The sequence below is a fragment of the Macadamia integrifolia genome, chromosome 9, assembly GCF_013358625.1.
Source record: "Macadamia integrifolia cultivar HAES 741 chromosome 9, SCU_Mint_v3, whole genome shotgun sequence".
In the NCBI taxonomy this organism is placed as follows: Eukaryota; Viridiplantae; Streptophyta; class Magnoliopsida; order Proteales; family Proteaceae; genus Macadamia; species Macadamia integrifolia.
Window position 1 is genome coordinate 28,931,909 of NC_056565.1, and position 22,137 is coordinate 28,954,045.

The following is a 22,137-nucleotide window of genomic DNA, read 5'->3' on the forward strand; positions in this document are numbered from 1 at the left end:
GTAGAGCAACAGCTAACCACTTTCTGTAAACCAGGTCTTCAGATGATTGTTTCTTATTTTGTGCACAGACTCAGCATTCTTCATAATGAATCTCCTCAATAACAGCATATGGTTGGTGGTGCATCTTAACAAAAGCAGATTGTGCCAACAATATCGTAGCTTATTTGTGCAACTATTCCTTTCAGATATCAGACACCTATCTATATATTTCCTTACCTATAATTTTTCCTTTCATTCTGGGGGAGATCAACACTATAGCTAACTCTCTAACCAGGAAGTGTCTACACCGTGTATAAAAATTTGGTTAAATTCCACTCCGTGGTTGAAGGAAACCAGTGCCTCCTCAACCATGTGTCCCCAAGATTTACTTAATAGATTTTCTACTACCAAAGAAAAAGATAGGTTGGATAGAGAAGCTAAGAATTGACTTTATTAGCTTTACTGCTGCATAAATTTGAATACACTTTGGACAGAACTTAGTAGTAAAAGAATTTATCTTGATATGATAAACCACAACATCATATCTCGAGGTATGAATGTTGCTACTGGTCGTCAATTGATCAAAATAGTCACTTGACATTCTCGGGGTAAGGTTGCGTAGTTCTCACACCCCCAGACCTCGCACATGCCGGGAGCCTCGTGCACTGGGTATGCCCTTTTTTATAATAAGCCACAATATAACAAAATAATAATAATAATAATAAACTACAAAGCATATAAATAAAAGGAAATATATACATTAGTTTTTCTTTTTTCTTTTTTTATATATAAAAAAAATAAATATATTAAGCATTATAGTTAGTCATTACATCATGGTCAGTAGAAGAGAATAAATTCCCTAAACTAGCCCTATTAGCAGATTCTCATAAGCACAACATAGTCTAATTAGATTCTTTCCATTTATACACATAATTCAGGGATCTAAATTCAAAAAATATTTCCCAAAAAGTAGCCATTGAAAGAAGGGGACATGAAGAACCGTTAGAAGGTTGTGGAATAATTTGAAGTACACTCCTGCATGAGAACGAAACTTCACTAATATTCTATCCCTTTGAAGTCACCAAGTTTAAACCTTGTAATGTGAATCTTCTGTTTCCATTGAGGTTGTGGTTGTTGAAGTTCCCAACTTGATAACCTTGAATTGTCCTTGAAAAATAATACCAAAAGTCCAACCTGATTTTGTTTCCAAAAAGTTAGTAACACCAACACAAACTAAGATGTGATAGTTCAAAAAAGGTGGAGGTAATTATCTTCCTAGGATGTCTACTGGACCATTTGTAACGGAGTAAACAGAACCATTAGAGTTAGTATGTTATCGGAAATCGAAACATTAATATTACAAAAAAAAAAAAAAAATAGATTCAGGGTTAGGATCAATCTTTTTTGCCAGACTATTGCTTCTATGCATCCATATAAAGTAAATTGTTATGGCAATTATGCAGAAACACCAGTTTCGCTCAGATTTGGATAGGTTAGCATGATTGAAGAAGCATTTGATCACATCAATGAAGCACTGCAAATTGAGACAATTGGGTCAAAGACCGAGAGGTCCAGCAGCGCAAATTCGATCAACAAATTCACAAAGAAATAAGAGATGATAGGAAGATTCGTTTCTTTTCCACGAAGGAGACATGAAGATTTGTTTCTTTTCCACAAAGGAGACATGTTTTGTCGATATTTAGCCAATTTCCCAAAGTTTCTCTAATAGGAATCTCATTCGATAGGGATCACCAAAAGAAAATTTTGAGTCTAGGATGAATGTGAAGCTTCCACAAGAATTTCCACCGATTAGAGGGGTAATGAGTTAGAAAATTTTCCATTAACCCGAACATGCGTAGAAAGAGATGTAGATAGAAATCTCGCAGCAATGCATGTATAAAATCTCCATCATTTGATATGGTGCAACACCAAGTATCAGGTTGAGAGCAGATTGAGATTCATTGATAATATGAGTTGGGATAAGATAATTCAAGGATTGCACATTCCACCCATTATTAACTATTACACTGTCAACAAGAAAATTTGGGCATTGTAAAGTATCCAATGTTCATGGATGGTTGGTATCCATGGATCATACTAGAATTAAGAAGATTGTCCAGACCCTAGTTTAACACGAACCATTTTTTTACAGAAATGATAGAAACCATACTATTCTAAATCCAAGATCCTTCTTTCTCCCAGTGGAGGAATCAAAGATAGAAGTGTTTCGGAAATAGTTATCTTTGATAGTCTGAGCCTAGAAGGAATTCTTTTCTTTATATTTATCTTTGATAGTATGAGCTCAGAAGGATTCTTTTCTTTAATTAAACGCCAACCAAGCTTTAAGAGAAGAGCCTTACTTTGAGTGTTGGAATCTTTTAAACCCAGACCAGCCGGACTGGTAATGGAGCAAATTCTTTTTCAAGAAATAAGGTGTAATTTATTTTAGGAAGAGTTTGACCCATTATAAAAATGAGAGCAATTTGAATCAATATTTTGACAGGTTTTTGTAGGAAAGGCAAAACAAGGCATCAAGTAGGCTTGGATAAAGTAATGAGCACATTGAACCAGAACTATCATTCTGGCAAAAGAAAGAAGGTGGGATTTTCAAATGGATAGTCTTTTATCCATTTTGTCCACAACATTTTTAAGACTAGATACATGAGATCTAGGGTGAATGAGAGCAGTTTCAAGATAGGAAGCTTCCTTCTTAATTTCCTTAAGACCAAAGAGAGAACTTAGCCGAGCTTTTTTCAGAATGTGGAGCATTATTAATGAAAAACAATCCGATCTTAGAATAATTAACCTGTCGCCCAGAAAGATCAGAAAACAAATCAAGCATTGCCTTGATTGTCAAAAAGTTGTCCGTAGTAGTTTGACAGAAAATAAATATATTATCCGCAAAAAGAAGGTGAGAAACCTCAGGAGCCCTGGGGACAACTTAATTCCTTTGAACAATATAAGATCCCGATAAGTCGAGAGAAGATGAGAAAGAACTTCCATGGCACAAATAAAAATATATGGACTTAACGGACAGCCCAGTCGAATCCCACAAGATGATTCAATAAGATCAAAAGAAGATCCTTCTAGTCTAATGGAATATGAGACTGAAGACATAAGAAAATATGTCAACTCACACCAGGCTTTTTCAAAACTAAGAAATTCAAAAATGGCCTTAACTAGCCCCCACTCCAATTTATCATAAGCTTTAGACATGTCAATCTTAATGACCGCAAAGCCTAACTTTCTTTTTTTCCTTTTTTTTCAGAAAATGAAAGATCTCATGGGCGATCACAATATTGTCCAAGATTTGTATACTAGGGATAAAAGTAGCTTGAAAGGGAGAAATAAAAGAGGCAAGGTGGTTTTTGAGACGATATATTAGCCACAATATTTGCAATGATTTTATAGGATACATTGCAAAGGCTAATAGGTCTGAACTCTTCAACTCAGAAAGCATTTTATTTTTTTGGGATAAGGCAGATCAAAGCATGATTGGTTCTAAAAGGGAGAGAGAGGTTGGAGAAGAAATTACGAACAAATTAGCAAACATCATTGCCAACAAGATCCCAAAGTTTCTAGTAGAAGCAAGCTTGAAAACCGTCAGTTTCAAGGACCTTATAAAGGCCAAAAGAGAAAACAACATTCCTAATTTCTGACATCTTAGGTAAGGAGCATAAAGAAGTAACATCATCCTCTCTCAAAGGATTCTAAGAAAAAGACATTCCACAAGGGAAGGATCCAACGGTTTAGAAGGGGAAAAAAACATTAGAAAAAGATGCTCAGAAAAGATCCCAACAATATTTCGGGTTCCTTCAATTCTGATCCCATCAGTGTTCCAAATGAAATCAATTCTTCGTCTAGTTTGATGCTTGGTGATAGCATGATAAAATCTGGTGTTACGACCACCCTCAAACACATGTAGGTGTCGCGATTTTTTAAGCCGAAAGGTCTCCTTTGCATCAAAAACCCATTTTAAATTCAGGTTTACATCATTGAGTTTGGAAGGGCAACCCTTACTTTCCAAGATTTGAAATCTGTTGAAAAGATTACTGTTAAGAATATCAATGTGTCCAAACACGTTCTGTTCCAAGTCGAAAGAAGATGAATAAAGCTGTTAACCTTACAAGGTTAGAGTTGGTATTTCGATCCCAGTTAGAAGAGCAAAAAGATTTAAAATCCGAGTGAAACGACCAAGCATCTTGAAAATGTAATAATTTTTTGAAGTACATCAGGACTAGTACTTGAAGCTCTCGTCTTTATTTCACTTAACATTGTTCAAATCTATACATTGATTATTAAAACTTATAAATTTATGGGGTTACCCCCCAAGGTTTGAAAAATCGGATTGGATGCCAAAAATTTCATACACTGTTATTTGAAGAAATGCCAGTCATCACATTACCTAAGAAAGCTCTGATTGATCTTGTTCAACCTGGTTTTGATGGCCCCCATGGGGGCAGCAACAGACATGTACAACCCTCTGAGAATAGCAAAGGAAAGGTCACAGGATCCGGTCTCAGGTTTTCCTTTGCAAATTACAAAGCCTATAAGCATTGTGGACTAAATAGGAAAAAAAATCATAACTGGATGTTCAACAAACGATAAGAACACTTTGGACTGGCCACTAGTTCAAACCATTGCGACAATCTGACTGCTAGTATAAAATTTTCCTATTAAACTGTATTTGTGATCATGTCCATAGATAAAGGTTATAGCTGTATTGTGCATATGTGCTGGCCTACTCAACCAAACAGATAGGTAGGAGCGTCGGACAGGAACATGTTACCAACTTCATGGCTCTATTACAAAATTAAGGATAATAAGTCTGGATTGAGAGCCAAGAACACTAACATCACTCATGAAGAACTAACTCCATTGGGTGCCAAGAGAGGAATATTCCTCTGTAGATGATCTAACAAAAGTTATAAGGGGAGAAGTCATGTCATTCAAATAGACTCAAGGTCCAGCATTCACTTTTAAGAAAAAAAATATTCAAATCAAGGAGAAGCAGGTTAATGGAATAAACCTTAGGTAACATTGAGTAGGTTGCAAGGATAATCACCTTTGCCAGGTCAAGTGATTGGATGTGTGTGACAAAGGAAACCTCTGACCTTAAACATTAAGCTGTTGGCAAACAATTCTTGCATGTGCATCATGCATACTGACAAGCTGTTGCTAGAGATTCATAGCAGTATAAAGAGATACCTTAACATTCCCATTAATGCAAGTGCAGTAGGTGCAAAAATTAATATATCCTTGTATACGTAAACATCTGAGATATCTTGAGCTTGAGCCTCAAAGGATGTATGGCCATGCAACAGTTTAGTTGGTCTATCACAAGAGGAATAGTTGATTCCATCATAGCTTGTCAAAAGGGGAGCTTCCGAATCTCTGGGCTTTTCAACAGGTGCTCCATTGTCAGCATATAAAAGTGAAGCAACAACCTGGAGCACAAACAGCAATGCTTATAAACAATAGAGGAATTTAGGGAGAACTAGTACACAATGCTTCTAACTGTAGAAGATACCAAATCAGGGTGTACAAACCTCTGTTTCTTTGTTCAGAGGATTCCCAATGCATCCAGTAAAACAATGTCCAGAGAGAAATTCCTGTGGCAAGATGCTTGCGTTTTGGTGACATATCAGTACAGGGAAATTAAACAGGAAAAAAAATCAATTGAACAAGATATAAAAGTACAATAAGATAATAATGATAAGGATTTGTTCTAAATTAGACTAACAAAAAAGGTTCTAACCCTCCAACTGAATCTATTCAAGTTCATACTTGAGATAAAACCTAAACTATGCATGTATTTCCTCACTACTTCTCCTATGGTCATTTCAGACTTAAATTATGCATGTGTTCCTCACCACTTCTCGTATGATCATTTTAGACCTAAGCCATGCTCTTTTAGCTCCTTTAATGGTGAAATATATATTCTACATCAAATATAATTTGTCTTCTGTGTAATTAGTTCAAAATCGTTTTTATATTCAATTTGTGGCATGAATGATCCTCATGCAGAATCTCAGTTCATGTGATCAATTTTTAAGAAAAACATTTAGAATGAGGCATGGCAGAAAGCATAGAAAAATAAGAGCCAGCACATACACTGATGGGCATTGACTAAAAGAATAGTACAAAAATTGTAAATGGCTTGAATGCCATTTTGATTGAAAAGCCCAAGGGAGAGAAGCAGGGATGTGGCATCCACTTTTGGGTAAGAAAGAAGAGTTACAATCCTCAGTTTGCACTAGTGTCATGTTTTTGTGTTTGGAAGCTGAAGTGAGAAGGGGACTTTGGAGGGTTAGAAATTTGGAAGCTGAAATGAGATGGAGTGAAAGGAGAGAGTGAGGATCGGAGGTAAATATTTGAGTGAGCAAACAGAGCCTCGTGCATGCCTGGTACGCCCTTATCAACAGTAAAAGAGTTCCAAAGACATTTAGAAGAAAAAGAGAAGTCTTAGACAAGGCATCACTCAATAACTAGAGATGATCAAATTGCATTTTGTTCTGTAAGATATTCCACTAGTTAGCATTATTAGAAACATAAAAAAGGTGGCCAAAATGGCAAGGAAAGAGGATAAATTCTGCCACATTTTTCATCGGTCGCAAAGTTCCATTGTTGATCACTATTTTGAAGTCTGGAATGATGAAGTTGCCTTGATCCCAGAATTCAGAAGGCCACTTCAGTGGTTAAAGATTCACATTTTTCTCCAGTTAATGTGATACTTCCTGAGGTGGACATGTCCCAAATTGAAGATTTTCCCATGTTCAGAATTAGTCATTGGGATATATTTACAGTGAAATCTTTGTATGCATGCTTAACTATTGACATGGGCAGGTAAATCGTCACTTGGTAAATAGGATGATAAGGTGCAAAACTAGATTGCCTAAGAAAGGGGCATTGGGTTCCGAACAGAACAAGCGGTAACGCACCAATTTCTCCATTTCTATGCAACTATCACCATATAAAGCCTTTTATTTTTGGATAATTAGGCCCCAAGGAGAGTTGAACTCGTGAGTTCTTATAATTGGAAGGTGTTAGCACTTGCCAACTGAGCTACCACTTGCGGTAAAAGAATTACATTCTGTACGAAGCTATTTCATCAAATCTGTTTGAGATATAAAGGTTTTCACTGAAATATACAAGCAGTAAATTGGGTTTGGCTTCTCATTCCCTTCGGAGATGTGGGAAGAATATTAGAGACTCCTAGCTACCTCTTCATGGATTGATTAGGGTGTTTGGGAGAGAGGAACGTATGAGGTTTTAATGGACTATAATCAATGAGGATGTTCAGAAGAAAAAATGACTAGATGAGGATTGACATTATCAGAAAAGACTGCATTCTGAGGAACTTAGGAGTAGCTCCAATAACTGCCAAGATCACAGGAAGTCCAAGATCAGGGAATGCTCCAGTGACGAGTCAAATGGTGCAAAATCAAAACTGCTACAAAAACAAAGGAAAACAAAGACTGACATGGCTCAAGGATTCATGACCTTAGTAGAGTGGAATAGAAAAATATGAATTTTGAGACCGAGAAGAGGCAAATTCATGATCTGAGTTGATTTGAATAACCCATTGGGAAAGTATGTACTCAGCAATAAGGTGTGTAATGACAGTGGATGACTGCTGATTTTAAACAAGTTCTAGCAGGATCAATCTCTAGACTTTCCAATTAGAGTTCTATTTTGTGGGAGAATCTTTTTGTTTGATTAAGCTATAGGTTTCTTCTGTGATGTTGATGAATAAAAAGACTTCCATGTAGCTGTAGCATTTTGTTAGATTTGAAATATCGACCCCATGCTCTGTAAATATGGTTGATACTATCAAGGAAATGTTCTTTCATAGTTTCTGATGAGGAACAAAAAAGGGGGAGAAATAAATAAAAACAACAAACAACAAAAATGTAATGCTGTTATGTCAGTTTATCCTAAAAAAAACTATTCTATCTGTTTCAATAAGCAGATAAGTTCGATTATCATTCTCCAGGTATTCATTTTGCTACATCAGAAAGTTTGATTGCCTAACCAACGAAAATAGCATAGTTCAAATTAAAACATGATTCAAGCAAGTTTTGGCCAAACTCATATCAAAATCTATTAAAGTTTTCAATTTCAGGTATTCATTTTGCTACTGATTAACCTTGAGTTTCTAAACTAGAGACCTACATAGTTTCTGAAACTGATGAACCAATTGAAGCTGGCACAAAGAAAGTCAAAGTACAAAATAGCCGTAGATCTTCAAATCTGATTAATGATTAAGAAAATCACCTTCCAAGAGGCACTTTTCTGTCAAACATCAATTTGTTAGAAGAAAATGCATGAATAATATTAAAACTTCCAAAAAAAAAAAAAAGAGTTCAATTCGTCAAATGTTTATACCATAGACTTAACTTGTTCTACCAAAGAAAAAAAGTCTTACTGCTCACTGGATGGCCGGCAGGTTTCTTTTCTCTCTATTGCTGTTCTGCATGACTTTTTGTCACGGGTGTGATCCTTAGAATTTCTTCTTCCATGGTTTTTTCGTAGTTTACTCTTCAAATCCAACAAGCTAAGTTTTGTATGCATCTTATTAGATCAGATCTCTGTTTCTAAATTGGAATATCAGAATTCTTGCTTATAGCTTGATACCAATATCCATGACTCCATGTTAGAATCATTGGCAATCGTTTTAGTTTGATACCAATCCGACAATCTAAATCACCTGGATGCACATCATATCGATGAAAAGTGCAGTGTATCCTATCGGTTTCATTTCTGTAACTTTGAAACTTCACCAAGAATGCATTTCGGACAGAAACGTGGTTACCTTGAGAGAGAGCCGCCTTGCAAAATAATAATAAACTGAAGTCAAGAATCTGTAGTAGTCGATTATCCCAAAACGGGAAAAAAATCGTCTGCAATTCCGATCTCGTATAATTTCGTGCAATACCACCTTCAGGCGGTGACACATGTATTGATACCAATACAATGGTCCAGATCTTGTATAACTAATAAAACATTAAATACATTTAAATCAGATCTAGACCATTGCATTGGTATCAATACATGTGTCACCCCCTGAAAGTAGTATTTCACGAATTATACGAGATCGGAATTGCAGACGGTTTCAACCTCCCAAAACGTGGAGGCCAAGCAAACCGTCGCTATAAATAAAGAATCCACAACCCCCATTTCCATAGCATCAAACCAATCAACATGGCTTCTACCCAATCGCTTATCGGCCCTCCCGAAATCCACCTTCCCACGTCATCTTCAGCCGCTAAGCCAGATTTAGCAACCTCCTGCAACCCTTTCATCGATGCCATGGTGTCTAGCTTCAACAACATTTCCCATAAACCGCGGATGGGGTTGACGGAAAACTACTCGCCCACCTTTTTATCTACCGGCAACCCCTGCCTCGACTTCTTCTTCCATGTCGTCCCTGATACATCACCGGAGATTCTGAACCAAAGGTTAGATTTGGCATGGAGCCACAATGATTTAACCACTCTCAAGCTTATCTGCAACTTGAGAGGTGTCAGAGGAACTGGCAAGTCGGACAAGGAGGGATTCTACACAGCTGCTCTTTGGCTACACAAAAACCACCCTAAAACCCTTGCCTGCAACGTCAGGTGGTTTGCAGATTTTGGTTACTTCAAGGATTTTCCGGAGATTCTCTACAGACTCATGCAAGGAGCTGATGTTCGGAGAATCGTGAAGGAGGGGAGACCGAACAAAGTACGGAAATCGGGGAGGTCGAGGCGGTTCTTAAAGGAAAAAAAGTCGAAGACAGGGAAGGAGGAAACTAGACAGAAAATTGAAGCTAAACACTTGGTGCCGCGGGAGGAGAGGATAGCGGCTGCAATGGAGAAGGTCATGATTCAGAAGGACAACGCCAGAGATTTGAGGAAGAAGAAAGTCGTCTCCATGGCAAAGAAGGCTGTCGAGAGATATAGCCGTGATCCAGACTACCGATTTTTACACGATCGGGTCTCAGATGTCTTCGCTGAGCTCTTGGTAGGCGATCTTCAGTTCTTGAAGTCTGGAAAACTCGGTAATATAAGCCTTGCAGCTAAGTGGTGTCCCTCTCTTGATTCTTCTTTCGATCGATCAATTCTCCTGTGTGAAAGCATCGCGAGGAGAGTCTTTCCGCGCGAATCTTACCCAGAATACGAAGGGATCGAAGAAGCTCACTATGCCTATCAAATCCGCGATCGTCTCCGGAAGGATTATCTCGTCCCACTCCGCAAAGCCCTTGAGTTGCCGGAGGTTTACATGTCTGCAAATTTGTGGAATTCCCTCCCGTACAATCGTGTTGCCTCGGTTGCCATGAAAAGCTATAAGAAGCATTTCCAGAAACATGACAAGGAGCGGTTCCAGGAATACCTCGACAGTGTGGAGCGCGGAGAAGCCAAAATTGCTGCCGGAGCGTTACTGCCGCACGAGATCATAGCATCCTTAAATGATGAAGGCGGCAGCCAAGTTGCAGAGCTTCAGTGGCAGAGAATGGTGGACGATCTGTCAAAAAAGGGGAAATTAAAGAACTGCATTGCGGTCTGCGATGTCTCTGGAAGCATGTTTGGGACGCCAATGGAAGTCTGTGTTGCACTGGGACTATTAATCTCGGAGATGAGTGAAGAGCCATGGAAAGGGAAAGTAATCACCTTCAGCGCTAATCCACAGCTTCACATGATCGAAGGAAGTGATCTTCAATCGAAGATTCAGTTCATTAGAAAAATGGATTGGGGAATGAACACGAATTTTCAGCGAGTGTTCGATAAAATACTACAAGTGGCGCTTGAAGGGAAGCTAAAAGAGGAACAATTGATAAAGAGAGTCATTGTGTTTAGCGATATGGAGTTCGACCAGGCATCGGGGAACAAGTGGGAGACGGACTATGAAGCTATACAGAGAAAATTCGAGGAAAATGGGTACGCATCGGTGCCGGAGATCGTGTTCTGGAACTTAAGGGACTCGCGAGCGACACCGGTACCGAGCAACCAAAGTGGTGTGGCTCTGGTGAGTGGATTTTCCAAAAATCTGGTGACCCTGTTCTTGGAGGGTGATGGGTTGGTGAATCCAAACGCGGTGATGGAACTCGCCATCTCTGGCGAAGAATACCAGAAACTCATCGTTTTGGATTGATGTTTCATGACCTAAACTGTCATCTATGCAGCAGAATTAAAAGGAAAAAAAAAAAATCCATGTTTTCTTTGTCTGGAATTTTTGCCCAGTTTGGAAGATTGATTTAGCATAAAATTTTGATGGCAATGTAAATGAGATTTTTCCTGAGGTTTTGATGATAGCAGACGCGTGGCATCTCAGTTGGTGAGCAAGAACTTAGTACTCATTCCAAGAATCACCTAACGCAGATACATAATCTTATCTGCTGCTGGGGATGGCAAGTGATCTAGAAGAACCAGAAGGAAAAGCAAGCACAAGGAAGAAACTGATTACCCAAGCCTTGATTATTACTTCTTCCTAAAGATAAAGATCTCTTCATATCTCTGATAAAGAACAATTTTCAGTCTTATATCATATACCTGGATTGTTACTTTTTTATGGGTTTCTTTAAGACCTTGATTATTACTTTTTATGGGTTTCTTAAAGATCTGATCTCCTAATTTTCATTTAAACCATGAATTTTACCTTCTAACCTTTCGTCCATATCGATCCATTGAATTGTATCAGACAAGAACGGAGATCGATCAAAGCAACATCGATTCGATCCATTTCTTCCAACTATGGTTTAACCCAAACTAAACTGAACTCATATCCTCTCCAGCCTCTGAAATACACACCCAGGATGCATGTCGAAGCCCTCTTTTAAAGAAAGACAAAAGACACCACCAGCCGTCCAAGGAGATAAAAACTGAATTTGCATAGCTTTGAGGTTTGATCTTGCTTCTACTACAGAATCAATGATTAATGCTTTTTCTTGGGGAGTATCTTAAGAGTCTTCCTATATATAAATGACTTTTATTCAAAGGGAACTTCATCGAGGAAGAAATTGTCTTGTGCTCTTAGACATAATAACAACATTCCTTGGACATGCTATACCTCTAACAAAGCTAGTTAATTTCCCTTGATCATTTAATGATACTGATGACCATGAGCATGGGATTCTTCCTTCATCATTGAAAGAAAATTCAGTTGTTCAATAGAGAATCTATTTATCCATATTTACACATGGCTAACAAGCAACACCTCCTCCAACTCAACCTATCCAACTAAATAGAGTTAGCCACATGGATTCTCATTTGCACCTATTTCAAACAGGGGAAAAAAAGCACATGATATGAGATAGTGGGAATCTATTTTACAGAGTAAGGGGTGGAAGCCTCAATTATCATCTATGATTAAAAAACTGAAAATTCAATCATCATCAAATCTGGCCTAAATATCCCTAAAAACAGGGGAAAATAAAATAGACTGCAGCACATGGGCATGTGCTGCAGTCAGGGAAAATAGTAGACTCCTCTACTTAATTCCTAATTCATACATTCCTAATCCTGTCCCAGTCATTGATCCGTAAATTCTAAGTTTTTTATGTTATTATATGATGCAAACTTTTCCATGATCAGCCATCATAATCATAAATTTTTAAACCATTCAATCTCTGGAACTGCAGCACAAATAATGGATCAATTTAATTTCTAATTCAAGCTCTAATATGTTACTCACCGTTGTATTATATGAATTAGTTCTGGATATGGGTATTGAATTCATTCTGAAATTTGGGAAAGCATTAAACGGCCACTTCTGTGGATTCCTCTCATAAACCACGCTGCTCATAGGTGTAAAGAAAGATTTAAAAAAAAAAAAGAAGCAAGAATACTCATCCAAACATATTAAGAAACACTACATTGATCATAGTAAGAGACAGGAACTCCACCATTTCCGTGGATTCCTCTCTTATGCTGATTTTATGGTAAGAAATAGATCAAAATACAAGAAAAATCGTAATAAAGAGAAGTGAGAGAGGAAAATAGCGTACCTGACTTAGGGTTTCAGCTTTTGGGAAGAAAGATGATCGAGTTTCTTCTGTTCTTGACAACGGTTGCTCTCACTTCATGGGAAACCAGGGAGTGAAGGCGGAAAGGTTGCAATGTTAGATCTTCGATTTTGAAAAAGCTCGATTGAAATATGACTGGATTTAACAATAAGGAAAAGATCGAAATACAAGAAAAATCATAATAAAGAGAAGTGATAGGAAAATAGCGTACCTGAGTTCGGGTTTCAGCTTTTGGAAAGGAAGATGATCGAGTTTCTTGGAGATTTACAACGGTTGCTCTCACTTCGTGGGAAACCAGGGAGTGAAGGCGGAAAGGTTGCACTGTTAGATCTTCGATTTTGAAAAAGCTCGGTTGAAATATGACTAGATTTAATGGTAAGGAATAGATCGAAATACAAGAAAAATCATAATAAAGAGAAGAGGGAGAGGAAAATAGCATACCTGACTTTGGGTTTCAGTTTTGGGAAGGAAAACGATCAAATTTCTTGGAGATTTACAACGGTTGCTCACTTCGCGGGAAACCAGTGAGCGAAGGCGTGAAATTATTGCACTGTTAGGTCTTCGATTTTGGAAAACCTCGGTTGAAATATGACAAGCAGGTATGGGAGCATCGGCTTTGATTTTGGAAAAGCCGTATGCGAGCATCGGCGTTGATTTTCCCCTTCTTATAATTCCAGAGTCTGGTTGAAATATGGAAAAGCGCGGTTGGCTAAGTATTTCACGGGAAGTCGAAATATGTGAGCAGTAGTGATGGAGAATAAATCGTCCCAATTTATAATACTTGAGACAGAATATAATCCGTCCCTAAACATGGGACGGTTACAATCTGTCTCAATTGCTACATACGTAGGGACAATATTATTTATGTCTTTATACTTCGATTTAGAGACGGAAAACTATCCGTCATAATAGATATAAAATTCAATTCATAGCAAAATATGTGAGTAGTAGCGATGGAGTATAAACTGTCCCAATTCGTAATACTTGAGACAGAAAATAATCCATCCCTAAACATGGGATGGTTAAAATCTGTCTCAATTGCTACATAACTAGGGACAAAATTATTTGTCTTTAATTCTCCATTTAGAGATGGAAAAACTGTCTGTCTTAATAGATATAAAATTCAATCAACATTGGGTCGGAAAGGTCTGTCTCAAAAATTGAGACGGTAAGTTTTCTGTCCCAATTGTTAGATATAAGGGACAGCACAATAGCAACGGAAATAATCCGTCTCAAATATTGCGACGGTATAGTTTTTGACTCAAATAATCAAAATTTAGCGATGAATTTATATATGTAAAAAATATGTCTGTCTCTAAAAAAGTGTCGCAAATACCCCTTTTTCTTGTAGTGTGCTATGGTATCTAGCTTCAATAATTTCACCAATAAACCACCGAAGGGGTTGACGAAAAACAACTCTCCCACCTTCGATATACTGGCAACCCTTGTCTTGACTTCTTCTTCCATATCATCTATGATACATCAGCGGAGGTTCTGAAACAAAGGTTAGATTTGGCATGGAACCTCAATGCCTTAGGGGGTGTTTGGTTCGGTAAATCTTTGGGATGACATTCTTTAGAATGATAATTCTTAATTTTTGGAGTTGTTTGGTTCCACTAGGATGACCCTCATAAGTGAGCATCCTACTTCCCATGAATGACCATATTACAAAGGATGTGTTCCAAATCTGAGTTCACCTCAACACTTAAACTCAAATTTGAGCAACCTTTTTACCACCTAGTATAAAAGGAGAAAGCAGAAAGACATTCTCTATGGAAGCCAATATTTCAACCCACGAGAAACGTGCACTAGCCTTAAGGCAACCAAACGATTTTTCAAAAAGAAACATAATTCAGAAGAATGTCTATAAAAAGATTGACATTCATATCCGATACATACACCATTTGAATGACCAAACCAAACACCCCCTTAACCACTCTCAAGCTTATCTACAACTTGAGAGGCGTCAAAGGAATTGGCAAGTCAGATAAGGAGGGATTCTATACGGTTGCTCTGTGGCTCCACAAAAACCACCTTAAGAGCCCTTTCCTGCAATGTGAGCTGATTTGCAAATTTTGGTTACTTTAAGGATTTGTCGAAGATTCTCTACAAGTTGATCGGAGGAGATGATGTTCGTAGAATCGTAAAAGAGGGGAGACCCAACAAAGTACGAAGAAAATCAAAGAGGTCGAAGCGGATTTTGAAGAGAAAGTCGAAAACAGAAGAACAGGAATGTAGACTGAAAATTGAAGTTAAATTCTTGGTGCTGCGGGAGGAGAGGATAGCGGCTGCAATGGAGAAAGTTAAATTTCAGAAGGAGAAAGCCGGAGATTTGAGGAAGGAGAAAGTTGTCTCCATGGCAAAGATGGCAGTCGAGAGGTATAGCCGTGATCCAAACTACCGATTCTTACACGATCAGGTCTCTGATGTCTTCGCCAAGCACTCAATGGCCGATCTTCAGATCTTGAAATCTGAACAACTTGGTAATATAAGCCCTGTAGCCAAATGGTTTCCATCTCTCAATTTATCTTTCGATCAATCAATTCTTATCTGTGGAAGCATAGTCTTTCCACGCAATTCTTAACCAGAATTCGAGGGGATCAAAGAAGCTCAATATGTCTACCTGAAGAGGCCAAATATGTCCCCAGTCCTCAACATGGTTGAAGCGTGTTTGCACACCAGTACAAATGGCTGACCTACCACCTCGGTCTCTCCTCAGGCTGACCTGCCACCTCGGTCTCCCGTCAGGCCAACTTGCCACCTCAGTCTCCCATCAGGCAGACCTGCCACCTCAGTCTTTCCTCAGGCCGACCTACCACCTCGGTCTCCCGTGAAGCCGACCAGCCACCTTGGTCTCTACTCAGGCCGACCTGCCACCTTGGTCTCCCCTCAGGCCGACCTGCCACCTCAGTCTCCCCTCCGGTTGACCCGTCAACTCGGCTAGGCACAATCAAATAAGGTGCCTAGAAACGTACACACGCCCACTCCTACATTCAAGGGACGTGAACCTTGATTATAGGGGCAGGACTTAATCCACTCATATCCCAGAAGTGTCCACCCTTCTCATGGCTTGTGCCTTCAGGATAAGAGGGGAATATTCCCGAAATATATCCTAGAACCCAAAATATTCCTATAATCACATAGCCATTCCCCTCAAGGACTCTACGCCTAAATAGGACTCTCCACAAACATCTCTCCTTCTCTCTCCATCAGCAACCTATAAATATCAAGGTAAGCCTCCATCATAAGGGAGGGAACACTTTTTTTTTTACTAAAGCTCTCTTGAGCAAACTGTTATGGAAAGATCTGACTTAGGCATCAGAGAGTCCCCCATTGGGTCAGCCCGACTCTCCCCTATCTTCTCTTCTGTGCAGATCGACTGGAGCATCAGGAGTTGTAAGGAAGATCTATTGGTCAATTTTTACTGCATCAGATTGGCGCCATTCGTGGGAAACTAATACGAAAAGCTACTTGCACCAATGCAACTAAGAAGTGAAAATGCCATCTCCTCCACTACGACACGAGTAAGATCATCTCATGGTTTACTACCTGAACAAGTAGAAGAACCTCGCCCACCTCCAATGGCAGATCGAGAGAATGTCCCAGCAATAAAGGGGCGCGTACTGAGACCTTCACAAGTTCAGGCCAATGTAGGGATTACTCCAGGAGAGGGAGGGCAGGGTGATCGAAACCCTTAGTAATCTTGCCAAGGACCTTCATCCTAGATGACCCACCTGATTGTAGAAGAACAAATCCAGAGTCTGCAGTTACAGGTGTTGGCAACCAACAGCCTGGTGCAGGACTTCATACGCTAGTTTGGCTCAACGGTTCCTGTACCCCGCACAGGCTCTGCTTAGCTACCTAGGCTAGCTTCGGATAGACGAGCTCAAGACGAAACACCTGATAATAGTGTCGCCCCTCAATCGATAGCAAAGAGGGGGTTTGTTAGGACATCACGAATAGTTCGCTCGGTGCCACCTCAATCTCCCACCAAGCGAGGGCCTTCACCTGCCTAGAACAGGAGGGCAATACCAGCTTGGCATGCTCTAAGACCGAGCCCTATCTTGGCGCTTCCACAACTGAACCCCGATTTAACACTTAAAAAAAAAAGTTCTGAGAATAGAAGACATCAAAGAAAATATCTTTCATTCATAAAAGAGAGGTAAAAATCATCAAAGTACATCACTCCCGAAGGAGACATTTACATAAAAAAGAAAAAGGAACAAGAGAGAGAAAGGGGGAAGAAAATAGCAACACGATTACAGGGCTTGGGCAGCTAGTCTAGGGAGGGCTGGCTGGTCCACAGGTTTGGCTCTTTACTTGGTTGAGTCCGTGGGGTCGGCTTGGTTCACCTCTTTGCCAATGTCAGCTTGGCCACCGAGCTACACTGAACGAGCAAGGGCAGGAGCACAATGCTCATAGTCTGACAGATCGTAATCTGGCATGTTGCGCAGGATGAACTTAATGGCATTGTCCAAGGTGGCATTAAAGGTGGCAACGTTGACGTCCACCAACCACTGCTGACCCACTATGGAGTTCAGCCACCTCTCAACAACAGCCTCATCATTCATCGCCAGATCGACCCAATGCTTTTCTTTTAGCTCAGTGATCTCAGCTGCATGCTCCGCCCCTTTCCTTTTGCTGGGGTCCTGAGCCTCAGCCAGCTCTCTCTGGAGGGCATCCTTCTCCTTGATCAGATAGTTGTTGATCCTACGCTGCTTGGCAACCTCCTACGCCAGCACGTCAGCCCTCACCTCGACATCACTTGTGCGTTGGCCCTCAGAACGGGCCTTCTTCTTCTTCTCAACCTCCAGCTGACCCGTGGTTATATACAACTCCCCCCAGAGGCGCTTCACCTTGGTGTCCACCTTTGAACAAGCAATGACCATGTCCTCAAAGCGGTTAGCCGCATTGACTGAGAAGTTGAAGCCCAACAAAGACCCAATAGAACGGTTAGAAATATTCAAATTTTAGAACCATATAAGATAGAAGTTGTGGAAACTCACATCATCGATTCGAGTGTACATCAGGTCTGCGAAGTCAACATTCGACATCTTGTTCAGGGGGTGATGTCCCTCTTGGGATGGCTCCGACAACACCACACCTGAGAGTTGTTAGGATCCAGCATGGTGCCGTTCTCAATTATTTCCTCCCACGTGACTGGAGACCTCTTCTCCGACCAAACAACCTTGGGAGGATTGCTGGGCTGCACCCCTTCATCAGGTGAGCGCCTCTTCTTCAGGTCCTCTTGGCCAACGATGGTTCAACCTGGCGTGCCGGTCTATACTTGGGCTTGGGGGGCTCTAGAAGGGTCCTCTGGCCCCCTGGACGAGCCCGGAGCTCCGTGTCGAGGAGTGTACTTGAGGGGCTCTACTATGGGTTTACCCCCAATAACAATCGGTGAGGCCTTAAGACCTGCACCGATTGGCGGAGTGATCTTCCCTCCAAGGCCCGAGCTCTACACGGCCTTGTCCTTGTCTGCACCCTTCTTAATGGCCTACTTGGCCACCACTGTCGCCGTGGCAAGTGCTTGGTTGTCGACCTTCACATTCACCACTGGAAAACAAAGATGAGCCAAGCTGAGTTAGCACGTGAAGTGACCGTGCTGAATAGATAAAGTGATCGGACTCTATTAGACCCTCACCAGGGACCTCACTCAGCTCCCACTTCCAGAGGAAGTCGTTGTCTTGCAACATCCGGATGCCCACGGCCTCCCTACCCAAACACATCTTATAATTTTGGAGGTCAACCATGGATAACTTTGGAGATCGGTTTAGTTTCAACAAAAAGGGCTTTGTCCAGCTGCCCTTGAAAGGGTTCCCCTCCATCACCACGTAAAAGTAACTTTCCTTCCATTTCTTCACTGAGGAGGGCATGTTGGTAAACATCTTCAACTTGCTTTAGGGACCATCCCTATCCCTCTTGGTAAACTAGTACCACCCCGAGGTGTGCCTCTTCACCAAGAACAGCTTACGAAAGACCTCTAGTGTTGTATTTCAGCCTAGCTTCTAGACGAACACCTCAAAGCCAAGAAGAATGCGCTAGGAGTTTGGGATGATTTGGCTCGAGGTGAGGCCCTAGTACTCCAAAGCCGTGCTGACTAGCTTAGGCACGGGAATCCTGAGGCCATTTTGAAAGGCGACGTCATAGAGGGCCACCTTATCCCCAGAAGCGTCTACGCACTCTTCTTCATCGAGGACGTGCATCACCACATACTCAAGGATACCGTACCGACCTCAGATCAGGTTTAGGACCTTGGGCATGAGTATACTCTCTGTGTTGACAGCGGTCTTTTTTTCACTAGAGGAAGTGGTCAGACCTTCCCCCTCAGACTCTGCTAGGCCTTCCTCTGAACCTCCAGCACCAGATGACCCAGCCGCTGAAGTGCCCACCACAGAGGCACTGGGGGCTGAGCTGGGGCCCCCGAGCCAGGATCAACCCTGGTTGGGTCGATCATTGGCGAGACCACCTCAACAAACTTAGAGCCCGAGCTACTGCCCAAGCCTAAGCTGCTGTCGGAGCTCGAGCCCCTTGAAGTATCACCGCTAGAGGATGAATCATCAGGGATGGGACACTTCGGGTGGTTCTCCCCAGGACTCATGATTGTTAAATGGGTCTCTTGGATGGGGTCTGAATCACCAACAGATACCATATTATGATCACCAGTCTGACGTTAGGAAGAGCGGAGGGGTGAGCAGAAGAAGCTATGTGACTTAATGGTTGAAGAACGGGTTGAAGTCATGAAGTCAAGCTGATCTGCGACTCTAAAGATGACCGCGCCAAAGCTATGAGTGAGCTGAACTGACTTGATCTCTCAAACAAATACGAAGTCTTCTGGGCAGAAGAGTGCCCTATTTATAGGACACTTCGGCGGAGAATGAGTTGCGGGGCACCATGCAATAAATGCAGTGTGTTTCATGCTAAACAAGCGACGCACGCTTATGAAAGTAAATGCACTAGTAGCCGATCCAAACTGCTAGAGCGGGGGGCTGGTGATGAGGCCAAATATGTCACCGTCCTCAGCATGGTTTATGCGTGTTTGCACACCAGTACAGATGGCTGACCTACCACCTCGGTCTTTTGTCAAGCCTACCTGCCACCTCGGTCTCCCCTCAGGATGACCTACCACCTCAGTCTCCCCTCAGATATACCCATCACCTCGGCTCGGCAAAATCAAGGCGCCCAGAAATGTACACACCCACTCCTACATTCAAGGGACGTGACCCCTGATAATAGGGGCAGGACTCAATCCACTCACATCCTAGAAGTGTCCACCCTTATCACAGCTTGTGCCCTCAGGATAAGAGGAGAATATTCCCGAAACATACCTTGGAATCCAGAATATTCCCGGAATCACAGAGCCACTCCCCTCAAGGACTCTACGCCTAAATAGGACTCTCCACAAATGTCTCTCCTTCTCTATCCATCAGCAACCTATAAATATCAAAGTAAGCCTCCATCACAAGGGAGGGAACACTTTTTTTTACTAAAGCTCTCTTGAGCAAATTGTTGTGGAAAGATCAGACTTTTAAGTATTGGAGAGTCCCCCATCGGGTTAGCCTAGCTCTCCCCTATCTTCTCTTCTATGTAGATCGACTAGAGCATCAGGAGCTACAAGGAAAATCGGCTGGTCAATTTTTACCGCATCACTACCAAATCTGCGATCATCTCCGGAAGTATTAGCTTGTCCCACTCCGCAAAGCCCTAGCATTGCCAAAGGTTTACATGTCTGCAAATTTGTGGAATTCACTCTTGTACAATCGTGTTGCCTTTGTCACCATGGAAACCTACAAAGAACACTTCTTGAAACACAACAAGGAGCGTTTCGAGGAATATCTCGATCGTGAAAAGTGTGGAGAAGCCAAAATCGCTACCGGGGAGTTACTGTCGCACGATATCATAGCATACCTGAACAACGAGGATGGTGGCAAAGTTGCAGAGCTTCAGTGGAAGAGAATGGTGGACGATTTATCAAAGAAAGGGAAGCTAAGGAACTGCATTGCAGTATGCGATGTTTCTGGAAGCATGGCTCGGACACCTATGGAAGTTTGTGTAGCACTATGGCTATTAATCTCGGAGATGAGTGAAGAACCATGGAAAGGGAAAGTGATCACCTTCAGCCATAATCCAGAGCTTCACACGATCGAGGGAAATGATCTTGAATCAAAGACAGTTCATTAAAAATATGGATTGGGGATATAACACAGATTTTCAGAAAGTGTTCGATCAAATACTGCAAGTCGCCATTGAAGGGAAGCTAAAAGAGGAGCAGATGATAAAGAGGGTGTTCATGTGTTAGCGATATGGAGTTTGACCAAGTGTTAGTGGAATGGCCATGGTGGAAGACAATAGAGTATGAAGCGAATTAGGAAACGGACTATGAAGCGATATAGAGGAAGTTTAAGGAAAGCGAGTATGCATCGGTGCCGAAGATTGCGTTCTGGAACCTGAGGGACTCACGAGCGACACTGGTGGTTATCAACCAGAGAGGGGTGGCTCTGGTGAGTGGATTTTCCAAGAACTTGGTGACCCTATCCTTGGAGGATGATGGGGTGGTGAACCCAAATGCTGTGATGGAGCTCACCATCTCTGGTAAAGAATACCAGAAACTCATTGTCTTGGATTGATGTTTCCACTTTCCAGACCAAATTACATGAGTCAAATCGTTTCATTTCAAAATTTTGGGATTTTTTTTTCTCAATTTTGTTCGATTTTGTTTCATGATTGGAATCGTTGAACCAAATTGAATTAACCATTTTTATTATAAGTTGCTCATGGTGAAGTCCCACATTGTTATATACATTTATGTTGATGTACGATATCTTGTATTCTGTCACAGTTTAAGTTGAAGGGGGGCAAGAGGTCCCTTGCATAGTGGGGGTGTAGGGGGGCGCAGCCCTCGCTCGAATTTTTTATTTTAGGTTTGTTTTGTACTTTCAGTATTAGGGTTTTTCGCTATATATATATATATATATATATGTAGCAAGAGGTATTTTCTCTGTAAGCAATTCTGAGAGGTGTGAGGATGAGCATTGTAACCCTATTCTCCATTGATAGTGAAGGAGAATCTCATCTCACCAATGGCTGTATTGTTTGTTTTTTTTTTTTTTTTTCTATTATCTTCTGTATTGCTTTTAGGGTTGCATTTTTACAGG

General features: G+C 41.0%; 2 protein-coding genes and 1 pseudogene across 5 annotated transcripts; 2 read left to right on the forward strand and 1 right to left on the reverse strand.

Annotated features, from left to right (window-relative positions):
* Positions 1-825: 825 nt before the first annotated feature.
* Positions 826-13,453, reverse strand: LOC122089266. 4 transcript variants are annotated; one of them, XR_006143287.1, is made up of 6 exons: positions 13,424-13,453; positions 13,194-13,264; positions 12,965-13,036; positions 12,652-12,754; positions 5,529-5,604; positions 5,027-5,426 (listed from the first exon to the last, which is right to left on the reverse strand). XR_006143287.1 is itself a non-coding variant. In XM_042658855.1 (4 exons), the coding sequence occupies exons 1-4, from the start codon at positions 8,551-8,553 to the stop codon at positions 1,044-1,046; spliced, it is 591 nt and encodes a 196-aa protein (XP_042514789.1). In that variant the 5' UTR covers positions 8,554-8,901; the 3' UTR covers positions 826-1,043. The 4 variants fall into 4 exon arrangements, 1 of the variants encoding a protein (XP_042514789.1); XR_006143288.1 differs by lacking the exon at positions 12,652-12,754; XM_042658855.1 differs by lacking the exons at positions 12,652-12,754; positions 12,965-13,036; positions 13,194-13,264; positions 13,424-13,453 and adding exons at positions 826-1,173; positions 8,408-8,901 and having other exon boundaries at positions 5,188-5,426.
* On the forward strand, positions 9,157-11,527 carry LOC122089265. Its single transcript, XM_042658854.1, has one exon. It carries the CDS (start codon positions 9,184-9,186, stop codon positions 11,110-11,112), a length of 1,929 nt encoding a protein of 642 aa, XP_042514788.1. The 5' UTR covers positions 9,157-9,183; the 3' UTR covers positions 11,113-11,527.
* A 618-nt stretch (positions 13,454-14,071) lies between the features above and the next one.
* On the forward strand, positions 14,072-21,609 carry LOC122089685 (annotated as a pseudogene).
* Positions 21,610-22,137: the final 528 nt, after the last annotated feature.

Coding starts and splice junctions, on each gene's coding strand:
- LOC122089265 (XM_042658854.1), top strand. CDS start 9,184: ATGGCTTCTACCCAATCGCTTATCGGCCCTCCCGAAATCCACCTTCCC.
- LOC122089266 (XM_042658855.1), bottom strand. CDS start 8,553: ATGCATACAAAACTTAGCTTGTTGGATTTGAAGAGTAAACTACGAAAA. Junction 5,427..5,528: donor CTCTGAACAAAGAAACAGAG/GTTTGTACACCC, acceptor TTTGTGCTCCAG/GTTGTTGCTTCACTTTTATA. Junction 1,174..5,187: donor GCATTAATGGGAATGTTAAG/GTATCTCTTTAT, acceptor AAACAAAATCAG/GTTGGACTTTTGGTATTATT.